At 35.0% G+C, this 27,695-nt stretch overlaps 2 protein-coding genes across 5 annotated transcripts; both read left to right on the top strand.

The window, feature by feature from the left end:
- The first annotated feature begins 1,205 nt into the window (after positions 1-1,205).
- Positions 1,206-8,329, top strand: LOC143457325 (rab3 GTPase-activating protein non-catalytic subunit-like). The gene has a single exon (XM_076955233.1). It carries the CDS (start codon positions 3,435-3,437, stop codon positions 7,593-7,595), a length of 4,161 nt encoding a protein of 1,386 aa, XP_076811348.1. The 5' UTR covers positions 1,206-3,434; the 3' UTR covers positions 7,596-8,329.
- Positions 8,330-10,412: 2,083 nt separating this feature from the next.
- On the top strand, positions 10,413-26,933 carry LOC143463489 (uncharacterized). Of its 4 annotated transcripts, none has more exons than XM_076962089.1 (34): positions 10,413-10,538; positions 10,778-10,870; positions 15,031-15,221; positions 15,456-15,667; positions 15,744-15,872; positions 15,931-15,995; positions 16,368-16,567; positions 16,782-16,993; positions 17,373-17,498; positions 17,570-17,637; positions 18,269-18,453; positions 18,633-18,826; positions 18,994-19,119; positions 19,196-19,245; positions 19,386-19,663; positions 19,738-19,940; positions 20,419-20,550; positions 20,657-20,804; positions 20,997-21,210; positions 21,277-21,449; positions 21,585-21,741; positions 22,019-22,151; positions 22,404-22,617; positions 22,799-22,924; positions 22,998-23,124; positions 23,339-23,584; positions 23,719-23,889; positions 23,981-24,129; positions 24,458-24,606; positions 25,069-25,264; positions 25,402-25,549; positions 25,757-25,893; positions 26,035-26,221; positions 26,468-26,933. In XM_076962089.1, exons 2-34 carry the CDS (start codon positions 10,858-10,860, stop codon positions 26,743-26,745), a joined length of 5,337 nt encoding a protein of 1,778 aa, XP_076818204.1. In that variant the 5' UTR covers positions 10,413-10,538; positions 10,778-10,857; the 3' UTR covers positions 26,746-26,933. The 4 variants fall into 4 exon arrangements, with proteins under 4 accessions (XP_076818204.1, XP_076818218.1, XP_076818227.1 ...); XM_076962103.1 differs by having other exon boundaries at positions 15,028-15,221; positions 17,582-17,637; XM_076962112.1 differs by having other exon boundaries at positions 15,028-15,221; positions 21,069-21,210.
- The last annotated feature ends 762 nt before the right edge of the window (positions 26,934-27,695 follow it).

The raw sequence follows: 27,695 nt of genomic DNA, 5'->3' as shown, positions 1-27,695 counted from the left end.
TAACCTTGGTCTATGGAAATTTTCATAGTCATATGCATATGTCCTAGACACACAAAATGCAATAGACAGTAAAAACATTTGTGTAAAAAAGCACACACACAGCAATATGTACAAATGAGGAAAAAAAAAAGTGCAATTAAGTTAATAAAATTCATAGAATGTGAAAGTAAATAAGTGTTTATAAGTAAGATCTGACCACAGTGATTACAAAAAAGCGATAAAATTAAAAGTTGTATAAGTGCGATTTGATCACAGTGGTTAAAAAATAAGGATAGATTTGAAATGTGCATAAACATCAAAATAAAGTTGAGTAGCTGCCAGTCCGAATAGCCTACATGTCCTAAAACTGTGGCGGCATCACCACGTTTTCTTGTATTTTGTGCCACTTCGTCATGTTCTTGTTACGTATTGTTGCTGAGACCACCGCATGTGTTTTCATTAATTAGCTTGCTGCATTCTTTTATTGATTATTTGTCTGCTTTTTGCTATTTGAACGCCTGCGTCAAGTTGTTTCCACATTCGCAATTATTCATTCGCATTCGACATTCGACTGTTTTTTACCGGATTGCTGATAATACAAGTTGGAATTTACTTTTAACTATGTTTGGTTTCTGCACTGACAGAAAAGAATACGCAACCTTATCTTATGGAGTCAACTAAACAGCCACGTATGGCTACAAGACCAACTGTTAGACTGTCTCTCTAGTACATATGCTTTTACACACATTATTACACATACTGCACGGGCATCCTTTGGAATAGTGCTAAAAAGTCTATAATTAAAGTTTATGAAAATTTATTTGAAAAAAACTTGGTAGTGGAGTTCCAGGGGCGCTATAAACTTCCGGTAAAATGATTTAAACAAATTGAAATTTTTTAAAAAGAAAAAAATTGGAAAAAATTTCTCAAAAAGTTATTAATCTCGCAAAAAAAAACAAAGAAACCGGACTAATTAACAAACCGAATAAATATTGACAAGTAACTTTCAAATCTTTTATTTTCAAAGAAAAATAAAGAATTCAGGTTATGGCTGTACAAATGTTAATGAATATGAACATTATAAATATAAAAGTGATACCTTTAAAAACCTTGTTCAGAATTTGCAAAAATACTGGTATTGCACTAGGGGAATAACTTTTTATTTGTGACGTTGGTTGCAAAATTTCACATATGGTAGGCCTAGTTTTCAGAGTTTCAGAAACAGAGATAGGCCTAGCAGTTGCATGTGGGCTGGAAGGGTGAATTTAGACACCCACGTTAACGTTATTGTGTGTTAAAGCTCATTGTGATACCAATCACACAGGATCAAGTTGAAGTAGCCTAATGCGCAATTACTCAAACCTAAAGTTTTTCCTACTGTCATGCCTACCAGTGCGTAATGTGAACGAAATTTCAGCCTGGCAGGCCATGTTGACAACAAAAGACGCTCTGCTTTAATAGGAAAAAGCATAAATAATATCCTTGTTGCACATAGTTCTTTAAATCATGCAGTATTAAATTGACGCTTGCAAATAACCTGTTGCGAGCCCAGGCAAAGAAATTAAACATTGTGGGTATATACCTGCAATTTATCCAATGCGGGTGCTAGGCCTAGCAGAAAAATTTGCCCATGTAGGACTCTAACGCAGAGCATTCTGTGGTTTTTTCGTCACCTCCATACTTAATAAACTTTTTAATCTGGCTGGTGCTAACCTTTCATTATCAAAGCACCAAACCACAGCGGGAAAATCAAGAGTCGTTGCAGGTGGCTTGTATATGGAGATGGTGTTTGCTCTACCGATTTCTACAGAGAGGATTTCAATATTGTTATTGCCGAGTTTTGATGTTAAGTCCATGACCAATCCATCCATCACAAAGATTGCACTGCTGTACTTTTCGTGTGAAATTTCGACCACATTGGCCTGAGGTCTGCGATCTTAAGGTCCTTGGTGGAATTCTTGAATGCAGAGAACATCACACTGATGGTCTCTGCACATGTTGGTGATAAGATCTTCTTTAGCTGCTTACATCCCTTCTACACCGAAAGAGATGATGGTAATGACGGCTTTGAAAAAAATCAGCTTTGTTTACTTCTTGCATGCTTGCATTCAGTATTGCCTTGACGTTGGCCACTTTTCTTGCATCCAGGGTTATATTTTGACAAATATATTGTGTACTTGAAGTGTTTCCCAGAGGCCCGAACGACTGTGGGAAGACACTTATCAACACCCCCAATAAGTACAGTAAATAACCTATACTGTTAGCAACAGTTTGTTCTAGACCTAAACTGTCTACGTTTGGTTGAACGTGATTCAGACATGCTTGTATAGTTAAGCTTGTCTTGTGTCTCAAGTGATCGAATACGTTGTAATAATTGGTATTGTTTTTTTTTCATATGGGTTACAATTTGAATACAGTTTGGAAAACATTTTGCTGATTTTGAAATTAGTCACAACAATTTCACCCACAAACACCAATATCTCATGTTTGGGTTTTTATGGTGGTTAGCAGCAAGCAGTTATATAGAGTAAACTGGGCAGTCTGTTTTTAAGTTCCACAGTTTTCTCTGCATTTTTAGTATTAGATTATTCCATTGTTTGTTTTATTTAAGCCATAAGGACAAAATTTCAGTTGACTTTGCATTTCTTCTATTTTTATCTATTAAAAACGAGTACGTAGACATGTTTTCTAATTGATTGAAAACGTCACTTTTGTCTTGTGATACCTAATGTAAAATTTTATGGTATCTTTCCTGGAATAGCATACACTGTTTTACGTAAGTTATAGCTATTTTATCAAACACCAGTGTTTATTAATATGTGACTTACCACATTATGTATATCTGATGATTTTTAGACCAAGAATTATTTTACATTTGTACATACACGTGATAAAACCTGCATATGGACACCAAAACTGTTACTGTGAATATATATATCAAACATTTTTTATGATGCATCACTTTAATCAAATTTTATAAGTTGCGGATATCACGAAGTTCTTCGACCACATGTGCGCATTTGAAATTATATTTTTACTTTTTTAAAGGTCTGAAACCAAAAAAAAACTTGATTTGGTTTTCATAAGCATACACTGCACTACTACTACGACGCATACAGGCCTAAATATTTTTATACTAAACAAACTGGCAGCTAAGTAGTGCACAGTAGGTAAATACAGTAAATCGCTTTAGGATAAATGCAAGATACGAATGTAAGACTTTTATTAGTTGAGAGTGTCTCTTTTTACTTTAAGTATGAAACTTTTGCAGTTGAAATGATCTTTTTCAGAAATTTTTATTTGCACGGTTAAAGGTTACTTTTTCAACCTAAAATGTTTAATAATTTTGAAAAAATATATTAATCCATCATAATAATGACTCCAGACTCTACTTATTCATGTTCTTTGTTTGCTGCCTTAGGTATATATTTAGTTTTTTTATATGACTTGTCATAATGTCATCATGTCATCTTCAAAAGCTTGCCAGCATAGCCAACCCGGACACTGTTCAAAGCTATCTTTTTGCTACAGAGAGATCTGATGCTGATGAGTGGACTGACACTGGCTGGGAAGAAAACTTTGATTTTGATAACGTTGAAAACATGGAACAGAAAGCTAATGATGATAAGAACTGGATTTCCAATTGCTGTGTTGGTATCTCACCTACAACAGATTTTGTATGTTTTGCACATAAAGACAAAGCTGTTTTCTACAGCGCAGATGCTGCTACTCAGAACTTGAAAAGTGGTGATTTTAGTAACTTAACAGTTTGTTTTCAAGGGGTTTTAGCTGAAAATGATGGAGAGGTCATAACTAACGTTTTATGCCTACCGCTTATGTCATTGAAGCAAAGTTCTCATGGAAGTAGGGACTGGATCTGTGTCTTGGTAGGATTTTCTTCAGGATATGTTCGCATGTACACAGACAAAGGAGATATGCTTATATCAGAACTCTTACATGATACACCTGTGATACAGTTTAGCTGTCACACATTTGATGTGTCTTTCAATCAATCAATGAGTATTGGGCGCCACGATGAATTGACAATATTATATGAAAACTGTCTCGTAGCAATTGACGGCTTGAGTTTGTTTCATACATTAAGAAGCTGCAGGAGTCAACTTGCCATGGCAGCAGCTCATGGTATGAAGGTTGACGACCCACCTCCGTTATCATACAAAAAGTGGATTTTAAGGGGGCAGGAAAGAATTCAGGCACATGTCGGTACTGGTGTATCAACTTCATCAACTTTTGACCAGTTAAAATCTAACTCAATCACCAAAGGTTTTGGAAGTGACAGCAAATGTGGTAAATCTTCTGTTTACCCATACATTGCCGTAGGTTCTGGGCCATTCATTGGTTTTTATTATGCTGTTGAAGGAAATACTCAGCCATTCCTTTCCCATGTAGCGCATGTTGTTGCTGATAAGTTTAAATCTGCTTTATTCAATGCTACATCTGGATTCTTCAGTTGGGGTCAAAGCACATCGGTAAGTGATCCCACTACCGGAAATAGAAAAAAGAAGGTTGAGCCTGGCTCATATTTAGATATACATTCAGGTTTACCGGACTTCCAACGCGCTGTAAAGAACATTGTTTTAGCACCGGGATCAAACTGGCTAGTTGCTACCGCCGATAGTTTTGGTCGTGTGATGTTGGTTAACATTAATGAAACGTCAGTGCTAAGAATGTGGAAAGGATACAGGGATGCTCAAATAGGTTTTGTTCGAGTAAAAGATGAAGATTCTGATTATGAAAATGCTGATGGTAGTCATAAACCAAGAAAAAGTGCATTATTTTTGGTCATATATGCTCCACGGCGTGGGATTTTAGAGATTTGGTCTTGTATCAATGGACCCAGAGTAGGAACGTTTAACATTGGCAAGAATGCAAAACTACTATTTCCTGGCTTTGGGATGTTTGGTGTCATTAGTAGCAAACAGAAAATGATTTCCCACCCATACACTGTCCAATGCTGTGTTTTAGAAACTGATGGTCATGTGAAAGACATCTCTATACCTTTCCATTTGGCTTTGAGTGATGCAAAAAGCAATAAGGCCAGGGATATACATCATCTTAAGAAAGTAACACAGATGCTTCAGAATGGTCTCAGCACTAATGATGGAGATAAAGTCATTGGTTTGATAATGGATATGAGGCTACCAACTGTGCAAAAACAAGCTGTTGAAAAGTTACTGTTATCTAAAAATGTTGAAATGTTTATAGTCGAAAACTGTCTGCGGAAATTGACCGAACAACTAAAGTTAAGAGAAATGAAGAGGGAAGAGAAATCCTTTTCTGAATATCTCCATACACAAATTGTGCTAATTGATTTATTCAAATCGTTCTTGGAAATGAATTTAGATCATGATGATGTGCCAGTAGATAATACAAATGCTGCTGCTTTCAGCGATGACTTGATGAAACTACTCAAAATTTCTCAGAGTGATGCAAAACGTTCGTGTGAATTGATATCATCCTTTGAAAAGGCATTTCAAGATACCACTGCTGTTAATGTTAATTATGCTGAAAAAGTAAAGCCAATAGAGGTTTTGGATTTCCTGCGATCATTTTCCTTTGATAGAAATGTCTCTAGATACAAATTTATTGTTGGTCCAAAGATGAAGCCGAATCTTTTAGGGCATTTCATGTTTCACAAATCATTGTTCGGTGTAAACTTGCCTTCAGATGTTATTAATAATATCCAAAAGTATATAAAAGTTGATAAGAAAGAAATCCTTCAACTTTTATTAGATTATTGGCTGGCAAGCAGTTCAGATGTTACACATAACCTAGTTGAAAGTGTACGCAACCTTGAACAGTTTTTGGAAATGTTAATTAGTCCTTGTGGTGATGATAATGATTATGTTGGTGGTGATGGCATTTCAACCTGGTGGCAGTGGTTGAAAAATGAAGTTTGCATGCCGTCAAAGCATATAGTACCAGCATACTTGGTTTCACTTGTTGTAAGAGCTGTTGCTATAAAACCAACATTGAACAAAACTGCAATTAATAATCAGGTAGATGCCAGTTTAACTACTGTTGAAGAGAAAGGCACTGAAAGCCAAAGTGAATATACTGAGCAATTTGAATCAGGGTCAGGATGGGAAACCCTCTGGCCAGAACTCGAACAGTGGAATCTTTTAGTGAAACAATTGGAAGATTGTATTCTGATTAATACAGCCTTAGTTTTGGCCCATCGAATGAAGATCACTGTAAATAAAGATGAGGATTTTCAAGCCGTCAGTGTATTTGAATTACTGCATAATGGTCCTGGTTATATTCCTGAACTGGTGGCTGAACAAATTTGCTCCCTGCAGATGGCTCCAAGTCTCATTGCTTCTGGCAACGCATTGAAAGAAAACATGGAAGATCAACCTACTGAGCTTCCATCATATTTTCATGATTTCTTGCAGAACACTTTACAACCACAGCTCCCTGTCTCGTTGTCACATAACTCATTATATGCTCATTGTTTTTGGGAAGAAATGCTCTTGTGGAATAAAGATCCGGAAGATACCTCACACCTGACCAATGCCATCTCCTACTTATCTTTCATCTCACAGGATCCTCCATTACAAAGTGGTTTGGCTTTAATGGCTTGGCACACATTCATCAGCAAACGTTTTGTTGCTCTTGCAAAATTGGTGAATAAAGTTGGCAAGGCTCCCAAAGATCGATTGTGCAGAAAAGATGTGGGATTATGTGCAACATCCATGTCAAACTTTTGTTATTGCTGCACTCAACTGCTTCAGACAGTTTCTAATGCCAGCTCAAATAGCTTGGCAACGCCTAACCAGGATCTTGAACAATGGGCGGATGAAAACTGGGTGGATGTCACAGGAAAAGAATCCATTGTCGATCTGGGGAAGCATCAGCTAACTGCAAACATGTATCTTTTACAGCTATTTATGGATCTAGCATTTGTTTTGAATGCAGTCATGGAATTTAGTCTTCGTGGTGTAAAACCGCTTACCGATTTGTTTGATGCAAATCAACATAAAATGTTTTTTATGGACCTTACCACTGTGAGAATTTCACAGTCTGAAATCGTTGACCAATTCATTATTCAGCATCGCGAAGACTTTTTGTTTAAACTCGTGACTGCAGCAGTGAAACGACTAAAAGACAAGGAATGTGATGATGATTTGTGTTTACCTCATGATCCAATTGTTTGGGCAGAAACCAGCATACACTTGGCTGAACATCTGGGCACTGATCGCAGAAAAATTCAGTCGCATTATCTGCATGAATTATTTCAACATGGTTTGGATGAACTTGGTCGTTCCATGTTTTATGTTTTAGAATTCAATGAAGATTTACAATCAGACTTGCTGGCAATTATTGGAAAGCGTTTAGCATATCATATGTCCATAATCTCTCCTGATCGGAATGTTCTCCTTGTGTCACATATGTCAACCACACTGACATCATGGCTTAGAAATCAGACCCCTGTAGAAATGTATCATGGCCATGTATCCATGAGAGAGACCGTATTAACTTTAGGAGAATTAATAAGAACTATGTCTGAAAATCATTCATTATTTACACTCTCCAATATGCTTTATGAAGCTCTTACTTTACTGGTAGATGTTGATATTGCAGAAGATGAATAACTCAGAGTACTTTTACTGCTGCTTTGACTAACATCTGGTTGATTTGAACATTCAAAACATCTTTTTAACATTCTGGCTTATAGTCATTTGCAAAGATATTGGTTTTTTCCTTTGAGTTAAATCTGAGCTTAAGCAAATTGATATGACTGAAATATGTGTATAATATCAATTGGTATAATTATTTTCGTTGTAACCAATATATAGTATATATCTGTTGTACGATATTTGTTTTCAAGTTGTATTCTCATGTGCTTACTGTAAATTACAGTAAGAATATTTTTTTAACTGCGAAATGCTTTGTATTTAAGCTGATATTTGCAAAATGTTTTGTTAATGAGTCAGTTTTATGCATTCAAGTATAACTTAATAACTGGCATTTAAGATAAACAGCATAATTTACGCGTTATGACACTTCCAACTTTGAAACTTTAATTTCAGAAGTATATAGGCTACAGTGAATAATTTTCCAAAAAAATCTCCAACAAATGATGCAATACAACCAAAACCACCTGCAACAGTAAATTTAAAAGGATGCTAAGTGATCATCTTTTAAGATCACGTATTTTCCTGACTTAACATTTTATATTTTGTTTGATTCGTAATGCTTACTGGGTAATGGTTTACAGTTGTTATCATATTGTGGTTCGTGATTGCCTTGTTCGCTGATCTGGTTGTGGTTTCATTTAGTAGTTTAAAGTTTCGAAATGATGTTTAAATAGAAATGTGCAATATTATTTGTGATTATTTTTTTAAATATCCTACAAACCTAGGAAGCAGTATACTAAAAGACCATCGCTTGAGTTAGTTTAGGTTTTTGTTACGTGTTATGTATTTATTATTTTTCATTAAAAAAGGGGTCTTCTTCGAAGATGCCGACAAGCCAAGCAACTGTCTGTGGCTGTGTTATGGCCCTTTAATGTTTAATGGTTATTGCTCACTAAAGAGAAAACTCTTGTAGCAGATACCCCAATTCCATTGTTTGTCCCCACGCGGCAGTAGGACCGTCAGTGCATAACTGCATATTCGAAACGAATTTTCATTATGGTTAGTTGCCGGTTATTTATCCAGTTATTTAGTCATTTGCAACGGAAGTGGGTTACCACTTCGGTGATATCATCTCACCGTCTTAAAAAGATCCATATAAAGATATATATGCCTGTACGCTATAGCGACTTAGTTTAAAGTGTGGCAGTTTTATTTAACCCTTTTCACATACCCTGAACCTTTGTCTACATTTCAAGCTTTTGTAAAGATATGTATAGACTACGTGGCACAGAAAGAACTTTGGTTAGGCGCTATAGATATTGTAAATTTTTCATGTGTGAACAGTTGACATCCTAAACTCGTAAAGAGTATAACTTATACGCTTATATTATTTTCCATATTTGTTAGCAATTATTTTAAGTAAAGATGCGTCTAACGATTATATAAATGATAAGTTATATAGTACTAACTTTCGTTCTGCTCAGTTATGGCGAAAAATAAACAAATGCAATAACCTACTCTACAAATATACTTTTGTTGCGCTAATTGTATGTGTCGTCATGGAGATAAAAGCAACACAAATAAAGTTTTGTTTTGTTTTGACAGAGCAAACATACAATAGCCTACCTTTGCATATTTTTCAAAGTTTGCTTATTTCAGTTTAAGCAAACACGCTTGATTACATATTAAAGCAATCTTTGAATTGTATTCCGATGCCGATTATTATGTCACCATAAATTCATGGCTAGTAATTCAGGGTGGTAATTTCAACGTAAGGTTTATAAACTAAGAAACAAATACACTCGTCAGCTAAGCCAGGGGTCACCAAACTACTGCCCGCAAAATTAATTTGTCCGGCCCACCTCACTGAATCACAAATGAGTTTATTGTATGGCAGCCTGTTGATCAAAGTGAGAATTTGACCCGCGATCTTCAGTATTCATGTTTATCTTGTCCTTTGTGAAAAAGGTTTGGTGACGCCTGCTAAGCTATTAACTTACAAGAAGAAACTTTCGGTAAAATAATAACCAAACCTCAAGGATTGCGGTAGTACGGTATACGTTTAGACATTCAGTGCTTCCTGAAGGTCATTGGCATTTAATGTCGGTAGGTTTACCTGATAGCCTATGTGTGCTGTGTAGCAGTTCTAAACGAAATTGACATTTTCACTTGTAAACTTATAAATACTATCAGCAATCCATATTGGATAATGTGATGTTTAAATCTAAATTTACTTAATTGTTTAATTTAGTCGATGGGCAATTTGTTAAGCTAGGTTTCGAAAAAGTCGAACTGGGTTATTTCCCGGTGGCAATACCTGAATTTCACTCTCTTTCAGGAAGTGTTGTTGTTTTCACAAAGTTGTACAATAGTGTCTAGAATACAGTAGATACCACTAGGCCACAGATTTGTGTGATGAACATGTTTCGTTCGATTAGCACTTAAGAACTGTATAGCATAATTTAGTTGTCTGATTATTGAAACCATAACAGCTCGACAAAGGCAAACATTCTGGACTACAGTACTATTTTGCAGTAAAACATATTAGCTATTAGCTGATTAGGCTTACAGTTAAATAAGTCAAACTACAAATGTCTAGCTAGACCGCATTTAAGTTGCACTTTGTACATAAATGAGAGTGCTGTTTGTCTCCTACTAAACAAACTGTTAGGCTCAACTAGGCATTTGCAGTCACAAATACAGTAGTCGTAACGTTTTTAGTGCGTTACTTTTTCAGTGATTTTTGCCAAATGTTCTATAGCCTTAAGATACGGCTTCAGTAACAATTAATGCATAGTTTTTCGTTAGGCTACTTTAGCTTGCTTAGATACATTTGTATGCCGGTCTTTTATGCCTTTTTTGATTCAAACAGGCTGAAAAGGTTAATTTGCTACTTGAAAAGAGCTGGAACTTGCAATCAAGACAATCATATTGCAGTCGAACTCAAGAACAATACATGTAAGTATACCGAGCGTTGTGTAGTCCTGTACTTAACTCTGAAACTAAAACTTAGGTACGTTATTTGTTTTGCAAAACTTGCTTTAGCTGAATCTTTAACAGTATTTGGAATTTGATAAATTGTTTAGTTTGCTAATTATCGAAACTTTTTCTTGCCAATCAACCGATTCTTATCTAGTGTGTGGCTTGCTTGTAACTTAGTATGCGATATTTCAAACCAATGTGTGTTTTTGTTGCAGAATTCTATTTTCAGACAATAAAAACTTGAACAACAAAATACGTTGAATGACTTCATTATTGGCGCTTTTGGCTTACAGTGATGGCTCAAGCAAGTAAGTGGTATCCGTTAGTTACGCTCTGTGCACTTTATGTGAACGAAGCTAAACTTCAGAGCTTGTCGAAATGTACGGAACAGCACCATACCAGTGAAATTGCTTACGTTTGTAGAATTTTATGTATTACGCAATTTAGAATACATTTTGATAACTTTTTCTGTTCTTTTTCGAGATCGTCAATATTTCACATATCTTTTGACCTTTGCACGTTTTTGACTAAGTCTTACAAAGGTTGCTGATTTGCTGTAATAGTTGCTGTAATATAATAGTTCCACCGCGTACATGACACGGTTTGTTGTTTCTGTTTGTGCCAACAAATGATTCTGCAGTCACGCATTTGTTAAACGCCTTTTTACGCATATTAAAGCTGATGAAATCTTCCGCGTTTAAAAGTGTGTTAGACGAGAAAACGCAATACTCTCTTTGTGCAAATATACCTCGTAATTCACGAACGTTTGCACCAGTGGCGTAGCATTGGTTTTGTCCGCCCCAAGCGGTAGCAAAAAGTGCTGCTCCATTTTCAGTGCGACTTATTTATGATTGCGTTAATGGTAGAGCCAAAAGCTTTAAAAATCTATAGGCCAATAATTTTCACATTGGTCGATCCCACCCAAACATATAGGCGTAAATGTCTGCTTTTTCACTTCAAAAACTGCCTTAGAACGCCTTGAAATCAAATGTATTTTCATGCACTAACTATTTGTACCTTCAGAAGCTGCACTACTGCGGCAGGATTGTTATACAGTTCTATTTAAAAGCCGTCAGATCCAGGCGTTTTCCAATTTGTCATTGATTTTACAACAGTTTTTATATCTTCATATATATTCTTTACATTTGTTTTTGCTTCTGGTGATATATATGGCGTGTAATACCTTTTAGAAATGCATTTTGCGTGTGCGGCTCGGTACCAAGGTTGATTTGAAATACAGGTGGAATGATTGTACGATTTTTGTCATTTCTTCCGGATTCGAGATGAGTAGAAAATTTTTGTCGTAATAATCTACTAATGTAGGTTTGTTTTTAAATGATTTTGTATTGGGCAAAAAACGACTTATTGCCGATTTTACCGCAACCTCTTACATTCCTGACTTGTTTGCTTAGTTTTTCTCTTTTTATTGAAATTTTGTAAGTTCCGTTTCATTGTTATAAATATAATCGTCGTGCGTGATTTCGTTTTGACTTAACTTTTGAACAGCTGCATGATCTACATTTTGGAGGGAAACTCTGGTTCTCTTTTTCGAACCTAAGTTTTGTATGTTGTGTTAGATTAATTAATTGTTTCAATCTCTTCGCTGGGTTCAATTGCAGTATAAATGGGGTTCATCAAAGTTGACCATCAACGATCGTTTATATTTCAGCTCATCTAAAAAGGATTTGTTTCTGAAAACTTTTTTCAATTAGAGGGTTTCCACCATATTGAAATGAAAACCTTGAAAAACAAAATAATAAACAAAATATATACAAGACAAATGTAAACAATGATATTATACAAATAGGACTCGATCATGTCTGGCACATATTAATAATCATGATTTTTACATGCTTGTAGTTATAGTTGGTTTATTTTCTTTTTATGATACTCTTCACTACAATTTCATCAATACAGAAAGTTATCGCATGTCGAGCAAAGAGCTTTCCCGTTTCGTATTGGATTAACTTAAAGAGAAATGCGTGCATTCACATTACATGTTACCATACCTTTATCTTGAAGCTCGGTTATTTCCTTGAAAAATCTTTGTGAAAGACTTTCTTTTGATGTGTCTGGTTCTTTGCAGTCGTCTTGTTGTTTCTGAATATTATATAGCCTGTATGTACACCTCTCAACTGCGGCCGCCAGACGGAGCTTAAAATAATATTCTATATATGTTGCACCATCTCCTTAGATGCCAGAAGTAACAAAAATATGAATGCAGACCAAAGGAAACTTCGCCTTTGGGATATTCTGCAGACATGTCTGGAAGAACCATTATCTGCGAAAGGAAATAAAATTTATGGTGTATGTAAGGCAGTCGTCGTAACTATCCTCCTTCATGACTCTGAGTGCTGGTTACTATATCGTTACCATCAACGCATTTTAGAACGTTTCTACCATAGCGTTGCCTTAGATCCATTCTGAACGTCCGTTGGAGCAAACTGGTTCAGGACACTGAAGTTATTAAGCAGGCATTCATCATCAAAGCTTTGTCGTTGAAAACACAGTTGCATTGGGTAGGTCACGTTTCCAGGATGGATGAGCATAGACTTCCCAGGATCATATCTTTGGGGAGTTTTCCTCATGCCATGGTAGCTTGAAGTACGCTGTACTGAAAAATTCTCTCATTGCTTGTGATCTGGACGTCCATCAATGGACAACTCATCATACTGCCGACCGTGAGCAAAAGAATCACACCGTATACATCAAGCCACATTCCATTACGAAGAGTCACACATCGTCACATAAGAGGAAACGTCGTAAAAGAAAAACCCGACAAAAATGTACACCACCAACAACCAGCTTTACTTGTAACCACTGTGGCTGTTCCGGCCGGTCACGCATCGGACTCTTTAGCCACAAGCGCGGCTGCAAACAACTTGATAATACGCAAACCTTCGTTAACAAAGCACTGCCATGATAATGATGATATAGGCCTATAGCTGTGCACACTTAAAACTGCATTTTTATACACCTATATTTGGTTTTCCGTTGCGGCTTGAATCGTTGGGTGCCCTGTCTTCATGCTTTTTTACTTTTAAAACATGTTCAAATGACATTGCGGCTGGTCCTTGAGGTTCTGTTGATTTTCTCCACGACCAGGTATTGAATGCTTTGGGCCGCAGTCGTTCTGTTTCCAGACTCTGTTTGTATTTTTCTTTTTGTCAGATTTATAATGGACCTAAATAGAGACCCTCGTGCTATAAGAGAAAGACGCTTCCGTCGATCTGAATCTATATGCGTCTGATATGAAATCTAGGTTAAATTCTTTGTATGGGTAGGTACGGTTACAATGGCCAGTTTCTGAAAAATAATTATAGACTTCATATATTTTCTTGTCTTTTATACTGAATTATAAATCGGTATAGTGACCAAAATTTATGACGGTGTTTTTTCCTATTCCGTACATTTTCTCTTAATTGTGTAAGCTCAACGACCACCATCTTTCTTCCATTGGACCAGTTCCTATAGGACTCCTGATTTTAGAATGTCAACTCGCCGTAAGGCCTTGTTGAGGTCTCCTAGAGGAAAGTCAATTGGTACTCATCGCATACTGTACAGTATCAATTTAGCAAACCCATCTCTGGGCGCTAAAACATTCATCACATCATCCATTTGGTTGAGTTTATCTGTTCTCTTCAAAACGAACTTTTTGCTACTACAGATGAAATCAACAATTCAATCAATCAAACCACCATTTTATTTTTTTGTAAAAAGTGCGGTGGGAACAAAAACTCAAGCCAGTTGTCATTAACATGCGCTAATGAACTGGAAACAGTGATAAAGCTGAAAACACTTTAAACGTGCTGGAAAATAATGAAGGTAACAAATGCTGGTAACAATTAGCACAGCCACTAAACCCAAAATTTTATCGGGATTTTCGACAACTTTTTCTGTGGCACCGAACTGAACTTTTGCCTTTTGCAAAATTTTGTACTGTATGTCTGCAACCTTTTTGATGAAATCTTTACCTTAAAAGACAGTTTTCTATTCCTATTATATTTCTGTGGAGTTTTAAAATTCCGTCTCCCTCAACCTTTTCGGCAGAAAATAAAGGTATTTTCAAAAGGATAGTTACAAAGGATGCGGTAGTTCTGGAAAAGACTCGGAAGAGTTGACTTCTATAATAATTCAAGACAAAAAAGAAGCTGGTTAGTAAGCTTTTACACAGTCTCGAAAGAGCTCAAAAACACGTCCGTTCACGCATGTAATGCTTGACTTTTTCATAAAAAATGAGGCTCTGCCAAACATCGAATCCCGCGTATATGATTGGGTTGATTTGCACCTCAATGTGCAACTTGCATTTTAAAATTTTTCATTTATCGGTTTGGTATAAAACATTCGTGTATAATCGGTTTTTAAACTTATGGGTTATTTTTGTTTGTAAAAAGTTAATTTAAATTATTTTCTTGGTTAGCGATTTCGGCTTTTCTTATAATTACAACTTTGTATATTAAACTAGCAGATGTTTCACCTGGCTCCAGCCTGCATCTGTTCAACCATTTGCTGAGGTTTGACAGTGATGTGATAGAATTCATTCGGAGATCCAAAAAACACATGGCTCGACTCAGAAGAGAATTCAAAACATTGGCAAATGCTGACATTACGGGTCGACTTCCCAATGTGAAGGCTGAGTTTATGCCATGTATTGCCAATGTAAAAATTACACCTAATAAACTGTTTACTAATTATGGTTACTGCTTAGTAAAATGTAAAACAAGCTAATTTATACAACACAAAAAAACATAATTTTAGCACAAGATAACAGAAAATATTCTAAATCGTTTAGCAATGAGTACTAAAGATTAAATCATTGAAAAACCAACGTGGTTTAGACAAATACGTTTAAATATTGTAAATCACAAATTCAAATATATGATTATCATTTAGTTAACCAACAGGCCATACCAACTAAATCAGATGGAGTTTGAAAAGAAATGCATTAAAAGGTGGAACGATTTTTTGGAGGGCTTTTGCTTCAAGACAAAAAGCTTTGGTGATAACAATCTAAGCAGCATAAGAAATAATAATGAATGGGCTGATAGCAACGTTCTAGTACATCTCAGGATAGACAAAAACTCCGAAATTCCTGTGTTTGTAAGGTATTTCTGGGCATTCAAAATTAGCTCTTTAATGTTATTGCTCTTTTTTGTCTTATCAGTTTCTGCTTCATTATAGATGGAATTATCCGAAGCAGGGTTGGGTAAAGCTGGTTGGCCAGTTGGACGATGTAGATGCTGCTATGTCTTGGTTGCAGCATGAATGTGATAGAATGCTTCGAAAAACCATTGGGCTAAAACGGGAAAGGTAAGTGCCCCTTATTCAGCATTAATTTTTTTAAATTGTTAACAAAACACTTCTGCAGTTCATCTGCAAGTGGATCAAACGATGTCTGTGCAATGGTTAAACGTTTTCGTTCGACATTTGAAGGTAAGTGTGACTAAATGTTTGTTTTGTCATCAAAATCTCTAAGAATTTACGTATGATAGGTTGTTTGAGTAAACTGTCTTTCACATTGTACGCTACTTCATAACCCGATTGTATGTGCAATAAACGATGCAGAAATTTGTTGCTCACGACGTACGTGGTTGACAGTTTTTACTAACTTACATGTTACAGCCAAAACCGTTTTTAACACATGACATCAAATTTGGAGCTTAATGAGAAAAATAACACAAGTTTAACTTTTTCTGCAAACCTTATATTCTCTACGTTACACTTTTTGGTACAACCTTCACTTTTACTTCTTCGAATGACAAGCATTTTTTGCACATTAGTAAAAATACCTAACGAGTTTTACAGCTTTTACAGATATATCATCACACTCTCATTTGCATCAGTTCAAATTTTTGCTGAAATTTGACACCAACGTAATAGAATTCGTCAGAAGATCGAAAAGGCACATGGATTATTTCAGAACAGAGTTCAAAGGTTTAGCTACTGTTGATATCATTGGGCGGTACCCTAAACTGGAAGCAGAATTTATACCATCTACAGCAAACGTAATAGTCTTTCATTGCTTTTGGTTATTAAGCTACTTTACGTAATACAGAAATCTTATATCTTTGTTTAGAAATACGCAAAATATGTCAAGCACTTTTAGCGCTTGGTTGTGAGTAATACATTTTCTAAACCAAAACTGAATTACACAACATGTTGATAATTTTGCAACTACCATTATATCTATTTGATATAAGTAAAACGTTTTGATTTTAGTTAACAAACAGACCACGCCAAACAAATCAGATGAATTTTGAAAAGGAATGCATTGAAAAATTGAACAAGTGCTTTGCTAAGTTTGGTGTCAAGACAAGGACTTTTGATAATGACTGTTTGAACATAATAAAATCAAACAACAAATGGACAAAACGTAGTGAACTTATCTGTATTAGAATCAACAAAAACTTCCTAATTTCAGTTTTCATAAGGTAGGGCTACAAAATTTATACTTAACTCCTCATCTAAAATCTGCCAAGATTTATTTTTAGCTGAAAATAGAAGTAGTAATATTGCAAAGTTTCAATCAATTACTTTTGCGATTTCGGTTTATATTCGTCCTTTTGTAACTTTCTTTCTTTCTTTTGTAACTTTCTGTAACAACTTTCTTTTGAGTCAGTCTCTGGAGCTCTTATTTTACCGTAATTTTATGAAAGGCAAGATCATTAATTACACCACTATACAAAAACTTATTTTCTTCTGGGAATGTTTACAGGAAGACAATTGTAAACTTACTGCATTTTGGTTATCATGATACAGTATATATGTTCCTGATATAAATAACCGCCCCTAATTGCCGTTTCGTTATAGATGGAGTAATTCGGCTCAGGATTGGGTAAAAGTGGTTGGTGCATTGGAAAATGTCGATGCTGCTATGTCTTGGTTGCAACACGAATGTGATAGATTGCAAAAATTCACTCGACTAAAAGGGGAAAAGTAAGGTTATCTTCAGTCGATAACGTTGTTGTTTTTATATTGCACTTTAACACTATATTGAGTATTTGTAGTTCTTGCTCAAGGCATCCATCGCGTTGTGATCCAGAAATAGTCAATGAAATTTATCCAAAATTCCAAGGTAAACGAGACTGAGATTTTGGTTATTTACACATTTTTAAAACAGATATACTTTAAAACAAATAGTGTATTATTGCTTCGTAAGTTAACTGAAAATATGTGTATCGTACTTCTGTGAGCAAACAAACTTGTGCCTGCAAAGCGCATAATTTTGAGTAACATATATAATAAATAGATTTATCTAGATCGAAAAAATCCCATCACACAAGAAATAACGAGTTAAAAAACGAAACTTGTCGATAATGTCAAAGTTTTTGGATAACTTTAAGAGTATTGGTTAGTTTGTCGTAGTTAATTTGGCAATATGGCATTAAATAAAAATTGAAGAAATTATCGAAAAACCTTAGTTAAAATGTTTAATACAAAGTTTTGAATATTTCTTGAGATTAAAGTAAGGTCTATAGTTGTAATCGTGTAACTTAATCTTTTCACCCTGAAAAAAAGTTAGTTACAAAGCGTAAAAGTTTTTGTAACTGTTTCTTGCAACCATTGTTTTACCTTTTGCGGTGTGGCGTTTAAAACATCAATTACAGTACTACCATACGCATCCATAATAGCAACTATAGCCTAATACCTTCTATTACATCTTTCCGTTAGCAGAAATGACAAAGGCATTTTCGTCGCTTTCGTAGGTGTTCCACCACGTCCCCATCTATTCAACCATTTGCTGAAGTTTGACAGGGATTTAACAGAATTCATCAGAAGATCCAAGTTTCACTTGATGTCACTCAGAACAAATTTTAGAGCATTGGCAAATGTTGAAATCACAGGGTGGTGTCCCAACGTGGTAGCAGAATTTATGCCACGTACTGCAAAGGTGACAAATGTTGTTACTAGTTTATTTAATTAGCAATAACTTAAAAATAAACCATTTCATATAACAGAAAATCTTTGTGACATGCATTTCTTGCGCAATATAAAAATTTATGAACTACGAATTCATTTAATTAATGATGAAAAGTTACCCTGACACGGCCTTGATTATTTTGCTTTTAGTCTACAAACCAGATGAATTTTGAAATGGAATGCATTGAACGATTGAACAAGTTTTTTGCAAAGTTTTCTTTCAAGACAAAGAGTTTTGGAGATGCCAATTTAAGCAGAATAAGAAGAATTAATAACTGGAGAAAAAGCAATGACCTTGTTATTATCAAAATAAACGATATCTCCAAGATCCCTGTGTTTGTAAGGTATGACTATAAGGATGTTAATTTAAGCTTTTTTTGTAAACTGCCTAGAAATTATACCGTATTAGCTGAAAATTATTGTTAGATTGCTTTGGCAGATTCTACTTGTGCCCTACGATTCTATATAAGTATCAGCTTTTCCTTTTTAGTCAACCGCTGTTTTACTTCAGATGGAATTATCCCAATCAGAGTTGGGTGAAAGTAGTCGGCCTTTGTGAAGATGTTGATGCTGCTATGTCTTGGTTGCAACACGAATGTGATAAACTGCAAAACATTTTTAGACCAAAACTGGAAAAGTAAGCTTGTTCTAATTCAGTTGTGTGACTGCTTTTTTTGTATTTTAACACAACGGTTTTGCATTTTATGCTCAAGGCGACCAAGCGATAGTTCCATGTTCAAGCGCTTTCGTCCAGCTTTTGAAGGTAAACCAGCCTGGAATATTTGTTATCCAATATTATTTAGGAACTCCAAACATTTGTAATTTAGTAAAAGTATAACGGTACAGGATAACTAGTAACACTGTTGCATGTGTATTAAATGATAAATGTTCTCACCACTTTAGCTTCCAGCAGTCAAGAAGCACGCCGAACACAATTTTATTTACGTCATGGTCGAAAGAAAGTCTCTACTGAAATATCGGCATGCACTCGAACTACTAACCAACGCAAAAATGAGTTTCAGCATTCTCTTAGGTTTGATCGAGATGTGATAGAATACATTCGGCATTCATCTGCTGATCTTGCATTCTTGAACAACGATGTCTTTAAGGATCTGGCTCAAGTTACGTTTGTGGGGAAAGAACATGACCCAAAAGCACATTTTAAAGCCAGGATATCGTTGGTAATGGGCAAACATAGCTTGGTTTGCTTTGAAAATTGCAACGTAATTTTTTTACTAAATCTTGATTAAAATAGAGCAACTGTCTAACCGATCAAAGAAGTTTCGAAACTGAATGCATTGAAAAACTTAATGACTTCTGCAAAACTTTCGGCGTCAAGCAGGAGATTTACCAAGTGGACAGTCTTGACTTTCTTAGAAACGAACATAAATGGAAAAATCAAAACGAAAAGATATCAGTACCAATCAACACCAGAAAAAACGTTTCAGTTTATGTAAGGTTAGTTTACGTTTCTATCACATTCACCGCGAATTGTACTGTGATGGTGTGAGTTGTTTGCCTATTTACACATTACAAGCAATTTTTTGTTTTTATTGTCCTCATAGTTGAGTTGTTAGTTTGATGGCTAATCAGCGTGGGTTTATTATACAATTTTATACAATACAATCTGCTCGTCTTCTGTTTTTCCCTTACGCCATGTGTTTTTCATATTTGTTTTTTTCCCAAATTGTTTTTAAGACTTCAACCACCTTGCATTTTGTGAAAGTTTTCTTTTGACTTCAAATACCTCCACCATCTTTTGCATGCACTTCATCCTGTTTTTTTAAACTTTAATGTACTGAGTGGTCAATTTTTCAATGGGGAGCATTTAAACAGATGACAATGGTTAAAATCTGTTGATTAAATGTTTATACTATAACGTTTATTGCAAATACACTGAAAAAACAAAACATTCTAAACACAGTTTTTCCTTTAGGTGGAATCATCCGCAGCCTGGACATACTAAACTAGTCGGTTTGTCAAAAGACGTCGATGCTGTCTCCGAATGGCTGCAATTTCACTGTAGCGCTGCTATTGAGAAGATGACGCTATCGAAGACACAGATTGAGTAAGTAAAAAGTGATCTGTGTGCTTTCAATTGAATTTGTTCCAATCTAAATAAGCAGTTTCTTTTACCCAAACTGAAAAGAAACATTTAAAATTAAAAACTTTAGGATTTTGGAAGCATTTGAAATTCTTTCTGACATAAAATCTACGTGTAATGTCATTTTTGAAATCAACAAAGCGGACAATTTGATAAGTTTTGGGGGTGCAAGAAGAGATATTCTTGAATGCAAAAGGAAAATTACGGATAAATTAAAGGTGTTTTAAAACTTATAGTCCTTGTAACAGAGAACAAAGACAATATTCGAAAAAAGTCTTGAAATTTTTTAACTTTTCCATACTCAGTTTGTTTTGTAATCCTTATTTATTACCGTACGTAGAGTTGGAATATACAGTACGTATATTTCATGGTTTGTATAACTGCGTGTGCTGTATTACAACAAACAATAGGATTTCTTTAACGCCTCGAAGCCATTGGAAGAATTTGTGAAGCAGCGTCTTTCCAACGAGATCGTTTTACAGATTGACTATCCCGTTGCCCTTTTTATAAGAGCTTTTGGTAAAGAAAACGGTCTAATGTCGAAACTAAAGGACTCGGATTGGCGGTTGTCAAAAGAAAAAAGTGGCATTGCTCTGAGAGGATATACATCCCAGATTGGAGAAAGTATGTAGTGTTTTGCAAATGAATTGCAGTAGAATTTTTTTTAATCTGATAAACTTCTCCACACAGCTATAAAAGCATTTGAAGACGCGGAAAGGAATATTATTCGTCAGTCGAAATTTGTCGATGAGGTCGGCATTGCAAAATACCTGCGAGGAGACAAAGGAAAAACCTTTCTCAAAACAACCGAAAGTGCAACAAAATGCATTATTTTAATCGACTCTGACAACTGGCAAAATACGGTAATTGCTCGGTCAACAGTAGATGAATGCAAACGTGAATTTATGTTTTTCCTGTATGTTAGTATGTTATTCGCAACCACGATTTATTTTTTCCAATTATGTTATGGTATATTAATATTTTATTACTGCCTAAAGTGTTCTGGAAGGCAGTTGATGGAAACTCAGTTACCTGGCACAAACATTTCATTCAAAGTCATTCAGGGAGATATCACAGAAATTCAGTGTGACGCCGTAGTAAATTGCTCATACGCTCTTAGCCATGGAGAGGTTACGAAAAACGTATTAGTGAAAGGTATATCGCTAACATTATTTCTTTTAACTGTTTCCGTCCTTACTTAATTTGTTTATCAAAATCTTTTAAAACAGCCTATGTACGATTTTTCATGCTACTATAGTTAAACGTTTAACTAAACTTATTTGAAAAACAACTAAAATTTAACCACTTAGGTGTTGAATCCTCATCTTTTCAATACGGAACAGTTTTTCCTTCAAACGGCTGTGGTTAAGCATATTCTATTCAAATAAAAACTGTTTCTGTAAAAGTTAAAAAAGTATATGAGCATCTTTAGGTGGAGACACAATAAAGAAAGAGATGAATCAACACATAGAAAAGATGAATAAAGAGTTAGAACCTGGATTTGTGATAACAACAACAGGAGGTTTACTTCCTTGTAAGAAAATCATTCATGTACTTGGACCTAGGTAAGAATTACGGTATGTGCTGCATTTGGCTTTTTTGCTCAGTTTTTTTATTTGAGCAATTGAGTATTAATTATTATCTGTACTGTATAATAGTAACTATAGATATGGAGTGCTAAGCAAACATGCATGTGATGTTGATATATTCTTTGTGCTCAAATCAAAAAACAAACAAATTGTAAAACCCAAACCTAGTGGTGTAAAAATTATATATAGTGGTTATTACGTAAAAACAGTATATAAATTTTACGTCAGTTGGACGGTCTCTGATAATACAACAGCATCTCATTGCCTGGAAAATTGTGTTCAGTCATGTTTGAATGAAGCGAAGAAACACAATTTAAATTCTATTGCTTTACCGGCAATTAGTTGTGGTGTGTTTGGAGGTAAAGGAAAAATTTGTGTGCCCATAATCGTCAAAGCCGTTGAAGAATATTTTCACGAAAATGTTGACTGTTCCATCAAAACGGTAGAGAATTTATTGATAAAAATAACAGTAATGTTTTAGAAATGAACGTATTTTAACAGTTATTACCTTTGACAACGTTTTAAGGTAATTGAAAGGCTTAAAACTTTCTTGCAGGGTTTCTGAAAGATTATCATCGTTGATCAATTTATCCACAGTTAATTTCCTATTACATACTGTATAGGTTAACTTCATTGAAAATTCAAATGAAGAAATTTTATGCTTATTCAAAGACGAACTGACAAATCGCAATGTTCCTGACAATTCGGACGAATCCAAACAAAAAGTAGTCAAGATGTTAACACAAGAGGTATGAATGAGATTTCTTTTTCTTTTCTCAATAAAGTTTTTTTTAATTTTATTTCGACGCAAACCTGTTACAGACGAATCCTGTTACAACTTTACCACTTGAAGTAACTCCCTTGACCAAACCCAGTGATGTCTTTGATGTTAAAGTGATTCAAGGAGACATACTGGGATCAGATTGTGATGTGATTGCAATTCCTAAGGGTATCATATGTTACAATATTGTTACTGAATTCATGATATTTTCAATTTATCATTATCTTAAGCAGAAAGTTTAATCTTCACTTTGAGCTCAGTGGTATCAATACTGTATATAATTATAACAATGTTTAAGCGCAAGGTCTTCTAAGCGTATGATATGACATGATAATAAGTTTCTCAGATAATTATTGTTTGTTAGGCTATATTTTATTTAAAGGTGGTCAGATATCAAAACATCTTGTTGCTCAAACTGGACAAAGTATTATGGACGAATACGAGACATCGCCAATCATTGAGACATCCAACTACAGAGTGACCAGTGGAGGCGCACTACCATGCAAGAACATCTTTCACGTTGTGACTCCTGGCAGTGCTGCAGAAACCGAGCAGGTTGTTGGCGAGGTTTTGCAAGCGGCAGAAAATTTAAAGAAGCGTTCTTTGGCTTTGGCAGCAATTGGAACAGGTGTTTATTTTTGTCCAGTGTTAAAATGCTAACGTTGTGTAAGATTTTTATGCTGTAGTTACTTTCGAGAAACTGACGATGGATATCCGCGTGTTTCAAATTATAACTTAAAACAAGGGCCATTTTTATGTTAGGTGCAGCAAGTTTGGACAGTGCTTCAGTTTCTAACGCAATGCGAACAGCCATTGACAACTTTAAACAAAGCAAACCAGTTTATTTAAAGAAAATTGAAATTTCAATATATGATGCAGCCATTATAGGCAACTTTCAAACAGCAATGTCCGATTTGACTGATGATTTGCTTGGTAAAACTGGTTTGTGTACTGTATACTGAAGTTTGTTTAAAGGGTAGCTGAACAAAGGAAAATTTTGTTACTGAATGATTAACTATTACAGAATCAGATCCTGCTAACGTTGACTCAACGAACGGCCAACAAGAGCTTTTGACATGTAGACAATCGATTATCCCAGAGAAGCAGCAAGTTAGTGAAGGCGAGAGCATACAAGTTTTTCTCTGTTCGGACAAGCAAACTTGCATAGACAAAGTATGAAAAACACCACCACCAACAACAATTAAAAGAGCAATGCCATTTTTGTAATTTAAGTTAAACAATACGCACATAGGCCTAATAATAACCAAGTAATCAGCGCATGTAGATTTTCACCAAAAGTCAAGTATCTTTATATATCTTTGTTGGGGTATCCTGAAAAATCGTTTTACCGGAATTAATAAGTAGTATTAGTTGAGTAATGGTTCTCAAACAAAGAGAGTACTTTTGCTATGGTGTGATATTTCAAAACATATTCATGAGTTATAATTATAACGCTTTGTTATTTTTCTTTAGAAGAATTGTTTCATTGTTCTGTTTCCAGGCATGGAAGAAAATTATGGAACATTTTAAAGACATGAGCGTAACAAAATCTATCAAGAATGTTATTTTGGCTAGTATTGAAGACGAGAAAGAATTGTTGGATCTGGAATCTAAATATGGAGTTTTAGTTCGAAAGTTGTCTGGTCCATCGTAAGTCTAAAACATAATTTCTTTACTCTTGTGTTTAGTTGATTTGTTTCTCAATACGTTTCACTTGACCGATAGAGAAAGCAAAAATAATAGATCTGAACCAAAAATTAGACCATATAGGCCAGGACTAACCAAGGGTCCTGCTATAGGCCTACATCCGGATGATGATACAACGTTTTGGTGACACGTAAAACGTATTTGCTTCAAAAACAGTTGCTGAAACAGCTTTTGCCTCTTTTGTGATAGATAATGCAATTTGTTATGGTGTAGACTTGAAAGATTATTTCACTATTATAGCTTCTCGCTCTACGTTTAGAATGTTCATGTGCTTTAACAAATAAAAGATTAGGAGAACACGTCGTACATGTAATCATTGGCAACTTACTGTGTAAAGAAACATGTTGTCTTCTTTAAGATATACAGTATATATGTTCCATGATCTCAACCCACATTTGCATGCAGTGGAGTTGAAGAACTGACAATATCTGGCCTGAAAGAAAACGTGGTAGAAGCGTTTGCGTCTGCCTCGGAATTGATGAGACAAGCAAAAGAAATTCTCTTTTGTGCTGAATACGTTAAATGGCAATATCTTGACGGAACAAACGAAATGAAAAATTTTTCGCCTAAACAAAACTGGCAAATTGAAAATGATTACAAGGTTTAGATTGATTGTCATTTGACAGTTATGTTTTATATAAGTTAGATAAATTAGTGTGTATCTATTTGATAATTTAAATTTCCTTTTTCATGCTTCGGCAAAGACAAAAATTTGAAACGCATTGGCTGGTTTTGCAGAAAAATAAGAAAGGACAAACAACAATAAACGCTGAGGTGAAAGGAACGTGCCTGACGCTTCAAATAGATTTCACTTCAATGAAAGAGACCTGCTTGGAGACAAGCACTGTGACTGACGTTTGTCGAACTTTGAAAAGTGAAAGAAAGGGTAGGTGAAAAAAGGCTGTTTTAAACATCGTTGAAAAACTACACAGTATGAGAAAAACTTAGCGTACAGCTTGTTTTTCTGAGAAATCAATTAACCTAAAAACAAACAATTCGAGGAAGGTCGGGCATATTTTCATATACGTCTTACAGTTTTAAACTTACACTGTTTCTTAAAAATAATGTTGCCTAATGCTGGGTATTTTTGCAGAGTATCCGTCCTATTGGAGTGAAATGAAAGATAAATCTGTGCTCGTGGAAAACATTTCTGTAAATTCTGCTGAATATGTAAAAGTACAACAACAGTTTCTCAACAGCGCAATAGGAAAAATTAGGGATATCAAACAGGTCCTAATCATGTATATAAAGACCGTTTGTTTATGTCCTTTGTAAAGACACCGAAAAGTGACGTGTATTACATCATAAACTAAAATATTCAATACATTATCATCTACTGATTAAGTTAGTCAAGTTCCTTTCCAATTCTAGATAGAACGCATCCAAAACCCCACGCTTTATGATCAATTCCTTGCCCAAAAGAATAGAGTAGAATGTAGAATGAGAAAACTTGGGTCTCGCGACCAGGTCACACGAGAACTTTTTCACGGAACCTGCAGAGAAGTTTGTGAAAATATTTTCAAACATGGATTTGATCGAAGCCACGCTGGAAAGCACGGTAAGTTGCGTCATTCAAAATAAAATCTTTTTTAATTTTAGTATAAGTGAAGAAAGAATGTGAGTTAACTTATTTTTAACTACATAAGTGAAGAAAGAATGTCAGTTAACTTATTTTTAACTACATTGCTGGAACGCTTTTTATAAACTCTATATGAAAATATAATCTTTGTTTGTTGGTTTGGAATAATTGAAATTAAATAGCAACATATAGAACATACTTACAAAATCGATATTATCTATATAGCAACAGCGTACGGGAGAGGAGTTTATTTTGCCACTACATCTGAATATTCTCACGGTTATACGACTCCAAATTTTTGTAATAAACGAACGATGTTTCTTGCTGACGTCATTACAGGGCAGTATTGCTTAGGTGGTTCTCAACTTGTAACACCACCAACCATCCCTGGATCCAACAATGACCCCTATGATAGTACCGTGAATAACACTTCCACGCCCAGCATGTTTGTTGTATTTAAAGATGCGAGCGTTTATCCGTTATATCTTATAACCTACACATAATTTGCCGTGACACAGTTGTTCGATTACTTTGCTTCGAAAGCAACTACCTGATTGTTTGCAACACTATTTACCCATATAAGCTGATTTTGTTTGCTTTATGCCTATTCTACCTATTCTGCTGTAGAAAAATGTTGTCTCTAATCATTCAAACTATACTGTATTTGAAAATATAACGTTTTTTCTCATCATTTTTTATTTTGAATCGTTTATCAGTTCATTGTGAAGTCATTTGTCATAGTATTTTATTTGCCTTCAGAATACTTTAATTGACCTAGTGAGCACAAAACTAAAAGAAAACCATTGGAGATTCATTAATTTTACTTTTTCTAACTATGGTTATTGCTCACTAAAGAGAAAACTCTTGTAGCAGATACCCCAATTCCATTGTTTGTCCGCACGCGGCAGTGGGACCATCAGTGCATAACAGCATATTCGAAACGAATTTTCATTATGGTTAGTTGCCGGTTATTTATCCAGTTATTTAGTCATTTGCAACGGAAGTTGGTTACCACTTCGGTGATACCTATCATCTCACCGTCTTAAAAAGGTCCATATAAAGATATATATGCCTGTACGCTATAGCGACTTAGTTTAAAGTGTGGCAGTTTTATTTAACCCTTTTCACATACGCTGAACCTTTGTCTACATTTCAAGCTTTTGTAAAGATATGTATAGACTACATGGCACAGAAAGAACTTTGGTTAGGCGCTATAGATATTGTTAAATTTTTCATGTGTGAACAGTTGACATCCTAAAGAGTATATACGCTTATATTGTTTTCCATATTTGTCAGCAATTATTTTAAGTAAAGTTACGTCTAACGATTATATATATGATATATAGTACTAACTTTCGTTCCGCTCAGTTATGGCGAAAAATAAACAAATACAATAACCTACTCTACAAATATACTTTTGTTGCGCTAATTTTATGTGTCGTCATGGAGATAA

Source organism: Clavelina lepadiformis, chromosome 1, assembly GCF_947623445.1.
Source record: "Clavelina lepadiformis chromosome 1, kaClaLepa1.1, whole genome shotgun sequence".
Classification (NCBI taxonomy): domain Eukaryota; kingdom Metazoa; phylum Chordata; class Ascidiacea; order Aplousobranchia; family Clavelinidae; genus Clavelina; species Clavelina lepadiformis.
This window is presented reverse-complemented; position numbering and strand designations above follow the sequence as displayed.